The sequence below is a fragment of the Lampetra fluviatilis genome, chromosome 58 (genome assembly GCF_964198595.1).
Source record: "Lampetra fluviatilis chromosome 58, kcLamFluv1.1, whole genome shotgun sequence".
Taxonomy (NCBI): domain Eukaryota; kingdom Metazoa; phylum Chordata; class Hyperoartia; order Petromyzontiformes; family Petromyzontidae; genus Lampetra; species Lampetra fluviatilis.
The window spans coordinates 7,876,518-7,890,054 of NC_136332.1; the positions used below are offsets into that span (position 1 = coordinate 7,876,518).

The 13,537-nt window shown below is 63.2% G+C and overlaps 1 protein-coding gene across 1 annotated transcript in view; it reads right to left on the reverse strand.

The window, feature by feature from the left end:
• Window positions 1-13,537, reverse strand: part of LOC144950482 (uncharacterized) — a 30,974-nt gene that overhangs the window by 9,713 nt on the left and 7,724 nt on the right. The window contains exons 7-12 of the mRNA XM_078880613.1: window positions 12,376-12,744; window positions 11,608-11,722; window positions 10,671-10,903; window positions 9,677-9,875; window positions 8,804-9,027; window positions 6,569-6,619 (exon numbers count right to left, since the gene is read on the reverse strand). Coding sequence (XP_078736739.1) covers window positions 6,569-6,619; window positions 8,804-9,027; window positions 9,677-9,875; window positions 10,671-10,903; window positions 11,608-11,722; window positions 12,376-12,744 — 1,191 coding nt within the window. The remainder of the gene's footprint in view (window positions 1-6,568; window positions 6,620-8,803; window positions 9,028-9,676; window positions 9,876-10,670; window positions 10,904-11,607; window positions 11,723-12,375; window positions 12,745-13,537) is intronic.

Consider the following 13,537-nt stretch of genomic DNA (forward strand, 5'->3'; position numbering starts at 1 on the left):
TGGTGGTGGTGAGGCTGTGGTGGTGGTGGTGGTGAGGCTGTGGTGGTGGTGGTGAGGCTGTGGTGGTGGTGGTGGTGGTGGTGAGGCTGTGGTGGTGGTGGTGGTGGTGAGGCTGTGGTGGTGGTGAGGCTGTGGTGGTGGTGGTGAGGCTGTGGTGGTGGTGAGGCTGTGGTGGTGGTGGTGGTGGTGGTGAGGCTGTGGTGGTGGTGGTGGTGGTGAAGCTGTGGTGGTGGTGGTGAGGCTGTGGTGGTGGTGGTGGTGAGGCTGTGGTGGTGGTGGTGGTGAGGCTGTGGTGGTGGTGGTGGTGAGGCTGTGGTGGGTGGTGAGGCTGTGGTGGTGGTGGTGGTGAGGCTGTGGTGGTGGTGAGCTGTGGTGGTGGTGGTGGTGAGGCTGTGTGTGGTGGTGGTGGTGAGGCTGTGGTGGTGGTGGTGGTGAGGCTGTGGTGGTGGTGGTGAGGCTGTGGTGGTGGTGGTGAGGCTGTGGTGGTGGTGGTGGTGAGGCTGTGGTGGTGGTGGTGAGGCTGTGGTGGTGGTGGTGGTGAGGCTGTGGTGGTGGTGGTGGTGAGGCTGTGGTGGTGGTGGTGAGGCTGTGGTGGTGGTGGTGGTGGTGAGGCTGTGGTGGTGGTGGTGGTGGTGAGCTGTGGTGGGTGGTGGTGGTGAGGCTGTGGTGGTGGTGGTGGTGGTGGTGGTGAGGCTGTGGTGGTGGTGGTGAGGCTGTGGTGGTGGTGGTGAGCTGTGGTGGTGGTGGTGGTGAGGCTGTGGTGGTGGTGGTGGTGAGGCTGTGGTGGTGGTGGTGGTGGTGAGGCTGTGGTGGTGGTGGTGGTGAGGCTGTGGTGGTGGTGGTGGTGGTGAGGCTGTGGTGGTGGTGGTGAGGCTGTGGTGGTGGGTGGTGGTGAGGCTGTGGTGGTGGTGGTGAGGCTGTGGTGGTGGTGGTGAGGCTGTGGTGGTGGGGTGAGGCTGTGGTGGTGGTGAGGCTGGTGGTGGTGGTGGTGAGCTGTGGTGGTGGTGAGGTGGGTGGTGGTGGTGGTGGTGAGGCTGTGGTGGTGGTGGTGGTGAGGCTGTGGTGGTGGTGGTGAGGGTGGCTGTGGTGGTGGTGAGGCTGTGGTGGTGGTGTGGTGTAGGGCTGGTGGTGGGTGGTGGTGGTGGTGGTGAGGCTGTGGTGGTGTGGTGGTGAGGCTGTGGTGGTGGTGGTGGTGGTGGTGAGGCTGTGGTGGTGGTGAGGCTGTGGTGGTGGTGGTGAGGCTGTGGTGGTGGTGGTGGTGTGAGGCTGTGGTGGTGGTGGTGAGGCTGTGGTGGTGGTGGTGGTGAGGCTGTGGTGGTGGTGAGGCTGTGGTGGTGGTGAGGCTGTGGTCGGTGGTGGTGGTGGTGAGGCTGTGGTGGTGGTGGTGGTGAGGCTGTGGTGGTGGTGGTGGTGAGGCTGTGGTGGTGGTGGTGGTGGTGAGGCTGTGGTGGTGGTGGTGGTGGTGAGGCTGTGGTGGTGGTGAGGCTGTGGTGGTGGTGGTGAGGCTGTGGTGGTGGTGGTGGTGGTGAGGCTGTGGTGGTGGTGGTGAGGCTGTGGTGGTGGTGGTGGTGAGGCTGTGGTGGTGGTGGTGGAGGCTGTGGTGGTGGTGGTGGTGGTGAGGCTGTGGTGGTGGTGGTGAGGCTGTGGTGGTGGTGGTGAGGCTGTGGTGGTGGTGTGGTGAGGCTGTGGTGGTGGTGGTGAGGCTTGTGGTGGTGGTGGTGAGGCTGTGGTGGTGGTGGTGGTGAGGCTGTGGTGGTGGTGGTGGTGAGGCTGTGGTGGTGGTGGGTGGTGGTGGTGAGGCTGTGGTGGTGGTGAGGCTGTGGTGGTGGTGGTGAGGCTGTGGTGGTGGTGGTGGTGGTGGTGAGGCTGTGGTGGTGGTGGTGAGGCTGTGGTGGTGGTGGTGGTGAGGCTGTGGTGGTGGTGGTGAGGCTGTGGTGGTGGTGGTGGTGGTGGTGAGGCTGTGGTGGTGGTGAGGCTGTGGTGGTGGTGGTGGTGAGGCTGTGGTGGTGGTGGTGGTGAGGCTGTGGTGGTGGTGGTGGTGAGGCTGTGGTGGTGGTGGTGGTGAGGCTGTGGTGGTGGTGGTGTGAGGCTGTGGTGGTGGTGGTGGTGAGGCTGTGGTGGTGGTGGTGAGGCTGTGGTGGTGGTGGTGGTGGTGGTGAGGCTGTGGTGGTGGTGGTGGTGGTGAGGCTGTGGTGGTGGTGAGGCTGTGGTGGTGGTGGTGAGGCTGTGGTGGTGAGGCTGTGGTGGTGGTGGTGGTGGTGAGGCTGTGGTGGTGGTGGTGGTGGTGAGGCTGTGGTGGTGGTGGTGAGGCTGTGGTGGTGGTGTGAGTGGTGGTGGTGGTGGTGAGGCTGTGGTGGTGGTGGTGGTGAAGCTGTGGTGGTGGTGGTGGTGGTGGTGAGGCTGTGGTGGTGGTGAGGCTGTGGTGGTGGTGAGGCTGTGGTGGTGGTGGTGAGCCTGTGGTGGTGGTGGTGGTGAGGCTGTGGTGGTGGTGGTGAGGCTGTGGTGGTGGTGGTGGTGGTGAGGCTGTGGTGGTGGTGGTGGTGGTGAGGCTGTGGTGGTGGTGGTGGTGAGGCTGTGGTGGTGGTGGTGGTGAGGCTGTGGTGGTGGTGGTGAGGCTGTGGTGGCTGTGGTGGTGAGGCTGTGGTGGTGGTGGTGAGCTGTGGTGGTGGTGGTGAGGCTGTGGTGGTGGTGGTGAGGCTGTGGTGGTGGTGGTGAGGCTGTGGTGGTGGTGGTGAGGCTGTGGTGGTGGTGAGGCTGTGGGTGTGGTGGGTGGTGGTGAGGCTGTGGTGGTGGTGGTGGTGAGGCTTGGTGGTGGTGGTGTGAGGCTGTGGTGGTGGTGAGGCTGTGGTGGTGGTGGTGGTGGTGAGGCTGTGTGGTGTGGTGGTGGTGGTGAGGCTGTGGTGGTGGTGGTGGTGGTGTGAGGCTGTGGTGGTGGTGGTGTGGCTGGTGGTGGTGGTGGTGCTGTGGTGGCTGTGGTGGTGGTGTGGTGTGGTGGTGGTGGCTGTGGTGGTGGTGTGAGGCTGTGGTGGTGGTGGTGGTGAGGCTGTGGTGTGGTGGTGGTGAGGCTGTGGTGGTGTTGGTGGTGAGGCTGTGGTGGTGTGGTGGTGAGGCTGTGGTGGTGGTGGTGGTGAGGCTGTGGTGGTTGGTGGTGGGTGAGGCTGTGTGGTGGTGGTGAGGTGTGGTGAGGCTGTGTGGTGGTGGGTGGTGTGGCTGTGGTGTGGTGTGGTGGTGAGGCTGTGTGGTGGTGGTGAGGCTGTGGTGGTGGTGGGTGAGGCTGTGGTGGTGGTGGTGAGGCTGTGGTGGTGGTGGTGAGGCTGTGGTGGTGGTGGTGAGGCTGTGGTGGTGGGTGGTGAGGCTGTGGTGGTGGTGGTGAGGCTGTGGTGGTGGTGGTGAGGCTGTGGTGGTGGTGAAGCTGTGGTGGTGGTGGTGGTGAGGCTGTGGTGGTGGTGGTGGTGAGGCTGTGGTGGTGGTGGTGGTGGTGGTGAGGCTGTGGTGGTGGTGAGGCTGTGGTGGTGGTGGTGAGGCTGTGGTGGTGGTGGTGGTGGTGAGGCTCTGGTGGTGGTGGTGAGGCTGTGGTGGTGGTGGTGGTGAGGCTGTGGTGGTGGTGGTGAGGCTGTGGTGGTGGTGGTGGTGGTGAGGCTGTGGTGGTGGTGAGGCTGTGGTGGTGGTGGTGGTGAAGCTGTGGTGGTGGTGGTGGTGGTGAAGCTGTGGTGGTGGTGGTGAGGCTGTGGTGGTGGTGGTGGTGGTGAGGCTGTGGTGGTGGTGGTGGTGAGGCTGTGGTGGTGGTGGTGGTGAGGCTGTGGTGGTGGTGGTGAGGCTGTGGTGGTGGTGGTGGTGGTGAGGCTGTGGTGGTGGTGGTGGTGGTGGTGAGGCTGTGGTGGTGGTGAGGCTGTGGTGGTGGTGGTGAGGCTGTGGTGGTGAGGCTGTGGTGGTGGTGAGGCTGTGGTGGTGGTGGTGAGGCTGTGGTGGTGGTGAAGCTGTGGTGGTGGTGAGGCTGTGGTGGTGGTGGTGGTGGTGGTGGTGAGGCTGTGGTGGTGGTGGTGGTGAGGCTGTGGTGGTGGTGGTGAGGCTGTGGTGGTGGTGGTGAGGCTGTGGTGGTGGTGGTGGTGAAGCTGTGGTGGTGGTGGTGGTGGTGGTGGTGAGGCTGTGGTGGTGGTGGTGAGGCTGTGGTGGTGGTGGTGGTGGTGGTGAGGCTGTGGTGGTGGTGAGGCTGTGGTGGTGGTGGTGAGGCTGTGGTGGTGGTGGTGAGGCTGTGGTGGTGGTGGTGGTGAGGCTTGTGGTGGTGGTGGTGAGGCTGTGGTGGTGGTGGTGAGGCTGTGGTGGTGGTGAGGCTGTGGTGGTGGTGGTGGTGGTGGTGAAGCTGTGGTGGTGGTGGTGGTGAAGCTGTGGTGGTGGTGGTGGTGAGGCTGTGGTGGTGGTGGTGGTGGTGAGGCTGTGGTGGTGGTGGTGGTGGTGAGGCTGTGGTGGTGGTGAGGGCTGTGGTGGTGGTGGTGAGGCTGTGGTGGTGGTGGTGGTGGTGAGGCTGTGGTGGTGGTGGTGAGGCTGTGGTGGTGGTGGTGAGGCTGTGGTGGTGGTGGTGAGGCTGTGGTGGTGGTGGTGAGGCTGTGGTGGTGGTGGTGAGGCTGTGGTGGTGGTGGTGAGGCTGTGGTGGTGGTGGTGAGGCTGTGGTGGTGGTGGTGAAGCTGTGGTGGTGGTGGTGGTGAGGCTGTGGTGGTGGTGGTGGTGTGGTGAGGCTGTGGTGGTGGTGGTGGTGGTGAGGCTGTGGTGGTGGTGAGGCTGTGGTGGTGGTGGTGAGGCTGTGGTGGTGGTGGTGGTGGTGAGGCTCTGGTGGTGGTGGTGAGGCTGTGGTGGTGGTGGTGGTGAGGGCTGTGGTGGTGGTGGTGAGGCTGTGGTGGTGGTGGTGGTGGTGGTGAGGCTGTGGTGGTGGTGAGGCTGTGGTGGTGGTGGTGGTGAAGCTGTGGTGGTGGTGGTGGTGGTGAAGCTGTGGTGGTGGTGGTGAGGCTGTGGTGGTGGTGGTGGTGGTGAGGCTGTGGTGGTGGTGGTGGTGAGGCTGTGGTGGTGGTGGTGGTGAGGCTGTGGTGGTGGTGGTGAGGCTGTGGTGGTGGTGGTGGTGGTGGTGAGGCTGTGGTGGTGGTGGTGGTGGTGAAGGCTGTGGTGGTGGTGAGGCTGTGGTGGTGGTGGTGAGGCTGTGGTGGTGAGGCTGTGGTGGTGGTGGTGGTGGTGAAGCTGTGGTGGTGGTGGTGGTGGTGAAGCTGTGGTGGTGGTGGTGAGGCTGTGGTGGTGGTGGTGGTGGTGGTGAAGCTGTGGTGGTGGTGGTGGTGAAGCTGTGGTGGTGGTGGTGGTGGTGAGGCTGTGGTGGTGGTGAGGCTGTGGTGGTGGTGGTGGTGAAGCTGTGGTGGTGGTGAAGCTGTGGTGGTGGTGGTGGTGAAGCTGTGGTGGTGGTGGTGGTGAGGCTGTGGTGGTGGTGGTGGTGAGGCTGTGGTGGTGGTGGTGAAGCTGTGGTGGTGGTGGTGAAGCTGTGGTGGTGGTGGTGGTGGTGAGGCTGTGGTGGTGGTGGTGAGGCTGTGGTGGTGGTGAGGCTGTGGTGGTGGTGGTGAGGCTGTGGTGGTGAAGCTGTGGTGGTGGTGGTGGTGGTGGTGGTGAGGCTGTGGTGGTGGTGGTGAAGCTGTGGTGGTGGTGGTGGTGAAGCTGTGGTGGTGGTGGTGGTGAAGCTGTGGTGGTGGTGGTGAGGCTGTGGTGGTGGTGGTGGTGGTGAGGCTGTGGTGGTGGTGGTGGTGAGGCTGTGGTGGTGGTGGTGGTGAGGCTGTGGTGGTGGTGGTGAGGCTGTGGTGGTGGTGGTGAGGCTGTGGTGGTGGTGGTGGTGAGGCTGTGGTGGTGGTGGTGAGGCTGTGGTGGTGGTGGTGGTGGTGGTGAGGCTGTGGTGGTGGTGGTGGTGGTGGTGAGGCTGTGGTGGTGGTGAGGCTGTGGTGGTGGTGGTGAGGCTGTGGTGGTGAGGCTGTGGTGGTGGTGGTGGTGGTGGTGAAGCTGTGGTGGTGGTGGTGGTGGTGAAGCTGTGGTGGTGGTGGTGAGGCTGTGGTGGTGGTGGTGGTGGTGGTGAAGCTGTGGTGGTGGTGGTGGTGAAGCTGTGGTGGTGGTGGTGGTGGTGAGGCTGTGGTGGTGGTGAGGCTGTGGTGGTGGTGGTGGTGAAGCTGTGGTGGTGGTGAAGCTGTGGTGGTGGTGGTGGTGGTGAAGCTGTGGTGGTGGTGGTGGTGAGGCTGTGGTGGTGGTGGTGGTGAGGCTGTGGTGGTGGTGGTGAAGCTGTGGTGGTGGTGGTGAAGCTGTGGTGGTGGTGGTGGTGGTGAGGCTGTGGTGGTGGTGGTGAGGCTGTGGTGGTGGTGAGGCTGTGGTGGTGGTGGTGAGGTGGTGGTGAAGCTGTGGTGGTGGTGGTGGTGGTGGTGAGGCTGTGGTGGTGGTGGTGAAGCTGTGGTGGTGGTGGTGGTGAAGCTGTGGTGGTGGTGGTGGTGAGGCTGTGGTGGTGGTGGTGAGGCTGTGGTGGTGGTGGTGGTGAAGCAGGGAAAGCGTCTCTCACCATCCTCTGCATGAAGTTGGGGCTGTGCTCCCTCTCCTCCGCCTGCCCTGCCTGCGTGACAGCACGGGGTCGGGGTCAAGTCGGGGTCAGGTCGGGGTCGGGGTAGGGGTCAGGCACACACGAGTGCGTCTACGGTACATTAGTACGTGCGGTGCAGTGGTCATCGTACTGCGCTACGAACCCGGCGACCCGAGTTCAATTCTCACTCACAAACAATAACAGGGGCACACATCTGAGCTGGTCCCAGGCCTCCCCTAGGTGGGCGCCTGGTGCGGTATGTAAACATCAGCACTGGGGAGACAAAGGCGGCCGGGCGCGGTGCTGGCTAGTGTGTGTGTGTGTGTGACGCACGTGTGTGTGTGTGTGACGCTCGTGTATGATGTACTCCTGTGTGTGTGACGCACGTGTGTGTGTGTGGCACGTGTGTGTGTGACGCACGTGTGTGTGTGTGGCACGAGTATGTGTGTGTGACACACGTGTGTGTGTGTGGCACGTGTGTGTGTGGCACGTGTATGTGTGTGTGACACACGTGTGTGTGTGTGGCACGTGTGTGTGTGACGCACGTGTGTGTGACGCACGTGTGTGTGTGACGCACGTGTGTGTGTGTGTGACGCACGTGTGTGTGTGTGACGCACGTGTGTGTGTGTGTGACGCACGTGTGTGTGTGTGACGCGTGTGTGTGTGTGTGACGCACGTGTGTGTGTGGCACGTGTGTGTGTGACGCACGTGTGTGTGTGTGACGCACGTGTGTGTGTGTGACGCGTGTCTGTGTGACGCGTGTGTGTGACGCGTGTGTGTGACGCACGTGTGTGTGTGTGACGCACGTGTGTGTGTGACGCACGTGTATGATGTACTCCTGGGTGTCGGCCACCACGGAGGAGAACTCCACCAGCACGTGTGTGTGTGACGCACGCGTGTGTGTGAGACGCACGTGTGTGTGTGTGTATGTGACGCACGTGTGTGTGTGTGTGATGCGTGTGTGTGTGTGTGACGCACGTGTGTGTGTGACGCACGCGTGTGTGTGAGACGCACGTGTGTGTGTGTGTATGTGACGCACGTGTGTGTGTGTGTGACGCGTGTGTGTGTGTGTGTGACGCACGTGTGTGTGTGACGCACGTGTGTGTGTGACGCGTGTGTGTGTGTGTGACGCACGTGTGTGTGTGTGACGCGTGTGTGTGTGTGACGCACGTGTGTGTGTGTGTGTGTGACGCACGTGTGTGTGTGTGACGCACGTGTGTGTGTGTGACGCACGTGTGTGTGTGTGACGCACGTGTGTGTGTGTGACGCACGTGTGTGTGTGTGTGACGCGTGTGTGTGTGTGTGACGCACGTGTCGCACGTGTGTGTGTGACGCGTGTGTGTGTGTGTGACGCACGTGTGTGTGTGTGACGCGTGTGTGTGTGACGCACGTGTGTGTGTGTGTGTGTGACGCACGTGTGTGTGTGTGACGCACGTGTGTGTGTGTGACGCACGTGTGTGTGTGTGACGCACGTGTGTGTGTGTGACGCACGTGTGTGTGTGTGTGACGCGTGTGTGTGTGTGTGACGCACGTGTGTGTGTGACGCACGTGTGTGTGTGACGCGTGTGTGTGTGTGTGACGCACGTGTGTGTGTGTGACGCGTGTGTGTGTGTGACGCACGTGTGTGTGTGTGTGTGTGACGCACGTGTGTGTGTGTGACGCACGTGTGTGTGTGTGACGCACGTGTGTGTGTGTGACGCACGTGTGTGTGTGACGCGTGTGTGTGTGTGTGTGTGTGACGCACGTGAATGATGTACTCCTGCGTGTCGGCCACCACGGAGGAGAACTCCACCAGCACGTGTGTGTGTGTGCGACGCACGTGTGTGTGTGTGTGACGCACGTGTGTGTGTGTGTGTGACACACGTGTGTGTGTGTGTGACGCACGTGTGTGTGTGTGTGACGCACGTGTGTGTGTGTGTGTGACACACGTGTGTGTGTGTGTGACGCACGTGTGTGTGTGTGTGTGACACACGTGTGTGTGTGTGTGACGCACGTGTGTGTGTGTGTGTGTGTGACACACGTGTGTGTGTGTGTGTGACACACGTGTGTGTGTGTGTGACGCACGTGTGTGTGTGTGTGCGACGCACGTGTGTGTGTGTGCGACGCACGTGTGTGTGTGTGCGACGCACGTGTGTGTGTGTGCGACGCACGTGTGTGTGTGTGCGACGCACGTGTGTGTGTGTGTGACGCACGTGTGTGTGTGTGTGTGTGACGCACGTGAATGATGTACTCCTGCGTGTCGGCCACCACCGAGGAGAACTCCACCAGCACGGCCGTGGGGTCCTCGCCCAGCAGCGGCTCGTCCCCCTCGTGGCCCCTCCCCTCCATCCCCTCCATCCCCTCCATCCCCTCCGTCCCCTCCGTGGGGGGGCCCAGCGGGAGGGGGGGGGCCCTGCAGGGGGCGCCATGGGGAGGGGCACTGGGGCCCAGAGAGCAACCGCCTGGGGGAGAGGGGCAATCAGCTCAACACCATCGTCGTCGTCATAACCACCGTCATAACCATCGTCGTCATCGTCATCAACATCCTCGTCATCATCATCAACACCATCATCATCATCCTCTTAGTCATCATCATCACCAGCATCCCTCATCATTATCAAAATCATCATAACTGTCACCATCAGTAGTGGGGTAGGTGCGTGAGTGGGCGGGTGGACGCGCAGTCGAGTTTTGTGTCGGCGCGTGAATGGGGGCGTGTGGTTGAGTTGTGGGTCGGTGTGCGAGTGTAAGGGTGATTGAGTTGTGGGCGAGTGAATTGTGGGTAGGTGGGTGAGTGGGTGGGTTGAGTTGTGGGTGGATGGGTGAGTGGGTGGGTGAGTGGCTGGGTGGGTGAGTGGCTGGGTGGGTGGCTGGGTGGGTGGGTGAGTGGGTGGGTGAGTGGGTGGGTGAGTGGGTGGGTGAGTGGGTGGGTGGGTGAGTGGGTGAGTGGGTGAGTGGGTGGGCGAGTAGGTGGCTGGGTGAGCCGTGAGTGAGCCAGTGGGTGGCTGGGTGAGCCGTGAGTGAGCCAGTGGGTGGCTGGGTGAGCCGTGAGTGAGCCAGTGGGTTGGTGGCTTCTGCTTTTGGTTGGTGCCGAGTTCTCCGGGTCCCCACCTTTGGCACGCAGGTGCCGGTTGAGGGTGCCGTGCTCGGCGAAGGAGCGGGAGCAGCGCGGGCACGGGAAGGGCCGCTCGCCCGTGTGCTGGCGGCGGTGGCGCACCAGCGAGGCGCGCTCGCGGAAGCGCGCGGGGCAGTCGGGGCAAGCGTGCGGCTTCACCTGGCCGTGCGTGCGCTCGTGCACCTGCAGCGCGTGCTGCAGGTGCACGGGCGAGGGGCGAGGGGGAGAGGGGGGAGGGGGAGTCACGTGGGGGGCGTCGCACACGCGCAGGCGGTGGTCGAGGTGTCACGTGGGGTCACGTGGGGTCACACGGGGGGGGGGGGGGGGCGGCACCATCGTACACAACGTCACATGGGAGGGGGGGTTACACGTGGGGGGGGGGGGGGCACGGGGTACGCAGTGCCGCCACCACGCAGCAACAACAACAACCGCCATTCGTCACCACGACGCTTGTGCCAGGCCACCACGCACACACCATCACACACGCCGACCACACCACAGCGCCACGGTGTCACCCACACAAGCACACCACCACACACAGGGCGTCATGCGGGGCGTCACCATTGCCACAACCACCACCGAGGGTGTCCCACGTGGGTGGGGTACCACACCGCTCCACCGTGCCCCGCACACGTCACCAGGGACTTCCCACCCCGCCCTCTTGCACCCTCCCCCTCCATCCCTACGTCTCCCTCCCCTTGCCCCTCCCTCCATTTCCATCTTCCCAAGTTTCTTTAACCCCCCCCCTCGCCCCCCCCCCCTCGCCCCCCCCCCTCGCCCCCCCCCCCTCGCCCCCCCCCCCTCGCCCCCCCCCTCGCCGCCCCCCCCTCGCCGCCCCCCCCCTCGCCGCCCCCCCTCGCCCCCCCCTCGCCGCCCCCCTCGCCGCCCCCTCGCCCCCCCCCTCGCCCCCCCCTCGCCCCCCCCTCGCCCCCCCCTCCCTCCAGCTCCCTGCCCTTCCTCGCTCCGTCTCCCCCCACCCCCCCTCCCCACCTTGGTCTTGAAGTTCTTGCCGCAGGCGCCACAGGGGAAGGGGCGCGACTCCGAGTGGGCGCGCATGTGGTCGCGCACGTGCGCCACGCACTTGTACAGCTTGCCGCACTCGCCGCAGCGGTAGCGCCGCTCCCCACCGTGGGCCGCCAGGTGCTTGCGCAGCACGGACACCGTCACGAACGACTTGCCGCACACGGCGCACACGTTGGGGCTGGCCTCGGCGCGCTGGGCCGCTGGCGCACCGGCGAGGGAGGGAGGGAGGGGTGCGGCGAGAACGGGCGAGCGTGAGCGCCGACGCAGCAAGTCGGCACAGTGTGGGGGGGGGTACAGCAGCTGGTGGTGCAGCTGCCGGTCATCTCATTCAGCCAACCCATGGCACCTGCAGGGTCTGTCCCTTGACCTCCCGTCAGCGAGCCTTCGACACTTCGCGTGGCCTCAAAGTGCACCTGGCCTGGCACAGGCGCAGTGGTGACGTCACCGTCACTTAGTGGTGAATGGTGGGTATTGGTAAGTGGGAGTGCGTGTATGTTGAGCGCATGTGTGGTGTGTATGTAGTGTGTGGTGTGTGTGGTGCGTGTGAGGCGCGTGTGCGTAGTTGTGCAGTGTGGTGAGCATGTGTGTGTGGGGAGTGATGGTGTAGCGGTTAGCGCGCTGCGCTACAAACCTGGCGATTCCCACTAACGGCCAACACCAGTGACGATAAATTTCTGAACCGATCATGGGCCTCCCTTAGGTCGACTCAGCCCCAAATGAGTACCTGGTGTGGTGTGTAAACATCACCACTGGGAAGACAAAGGCGGCCGAGCGTGGTGTTGGCCACCCACCCCCTCGTGTACCGTGCCAGCGTTCATAGGTCATCGCTAACAGCACTTGCCCAAACAGTCTGTTAAGGCTACACGGGGGATCTTTCTCTTTGTGTGTGTGTGGCGGGATGCACCTCTGTGTCCGTGGATGTGCATCTGGAGGTAGCGGTGCCCGCGGAAGCGCTTGTGGCAGTAGGGGCACGGCTCGGTGTGCCGGGACAGCCGCCCGGCACCGTCACCGCCCCCACCCTGCACTCGCCACACGCATGGCACACGGAGGGGCGAGTGAGCACACGCACGCGTGCGAGTGTGTGAGTGAGCGGGTGGTGAGAGTGTATGCAGGGTGTGTGAGCGGATGAGTGGGCGTGTTAGTGGCATGGTGTGTGAGCGGATGAGTGGGCGTGTTTGTGGCATGGTGTGTGAGCGGATGAGTGGGTGTGTTTGTGGCATGGTGTGTAAGTGAGTGTGCGACAGGGCGTGTTAGTGGCAGGGTGTGTGAGTGTGTGGGTGACGGGGCGAGTGAGTGGCATGGTGTGTGAGTGTGTGGAATGGTGTGTGAGTGTGTGGCAGAATGTGTGTGTGAGTGACGGGGCGTGTGAGTGGCATGTTGTGTGAGTGGCATGTTGTGTGAGTGGGTGGGTGACGGGGCGTGTTCGTGGCATGTTGTGTGAGTGGGTGGGTGACGGGGCGTGTTAGTGGCATGTTGTGTGAGTGGCATGTTGTGCGAGTGTGTGGGTGACGGGGCGTGTTAGTGGCATGGTGTGTGAGTGTGTGACAGGGTGTGTGAGCGGATGAGTGAATGTGTTAGTGGTAGGGTGTGTGAGTGGGCGGTAAGGCGAGTGGCTGTGAGCAGCTGACCGGGTGCTTTGCACACCCGCTGCCGGCACTGCCGGACTACTTGCCGAGTTCAAATCGTCGCTCTCCTCTTCCCGTTGCCGCACCTCCTCCTCCGCGGACCCCACGACGTCGGCAGGCGTCTGCGTCTCCATTGGTCGAGCCTCCGGAGCGAGCTCCGCCCCTTCCTCCGGCTCCGCCCCCTCCCGAGGCCCCGCCCCCTCGTTTCCGGCCAAATCTTCCGTTTCGATTGGCCGAGCAGAGCCAGGCAGATGGGGCGCCGCCCTCGCCTCCTGGATGCCAGAGTTCTTCATTGCTCGGCCAATCAGGTTGGGCTCCTCCGGACGATGCTGACCAATCGTGGCGTCCGCAGCGGCAGAGCCGCCCTGGCCGATGGAAGAGCTCCCCTCCTTGTCATCGCCACAGCTGCTGCCTCCCTACAGATGAGGTGACGGGCGGAGGCGACGTCTCTCATCATCGGGATCATAATCACACACACACACTGTGCCATCATACACACACACATACTATAATTACACACACTACATCCATACTACAGCAACAGCCGCCATTCTCCACTTAGTGGCGGTGATGTCACCACGGCGCCAGTGCCAGGCACGTGAAGTGGCGAAGGTTCGCGGCTGGCAAGAGGTCACGGGACAGACACAGCAGATGCCAAGGGTTGACTGAGATGACAGATGCACCAGTTGTGCCCCCAACTGTGACAACTTGCTGTGCTTTAGCCGCCCGGCGCTCCACTCGTTGTTGTGAGCGTCGCTCCTCGCCCTCCAACAACAGTGGAGGGCAGACTGCCCAGGAGCATCCTACATGAGCCTTCTCGACAGAGGCCGACCTTGACACATCCTCCTTTACCGCATCAGTCCATCTTTTTTCTAGCCCCTGTCATGCCCATTTAGCCCCCTCTATTCGGCCAAACAGAAGCTGCTTGGGCATACGGTGGCTGGCATGCAGGCTACGTGACACAGCCAACGCGGCCTTGCCCGCCAGAGATCTTTCAAGGATTTGTGAGCTCCTCACACAATCCAGTCTGGTTAAATCCAGAATGGACTGTAAGCAGGCCAGCCTGAATGTTTCTAATTCGTGCAGGTGTTCCATTAGAGGGGTCCATGTTTCCTTATGGCCAGCTCTGGTTTGACAGCAGAGGTCTCACTGCCGAATCAGTCAGGCGGCATTATCTTTCCATCGGCTGCGTAACGCTGTGTGGAAGCT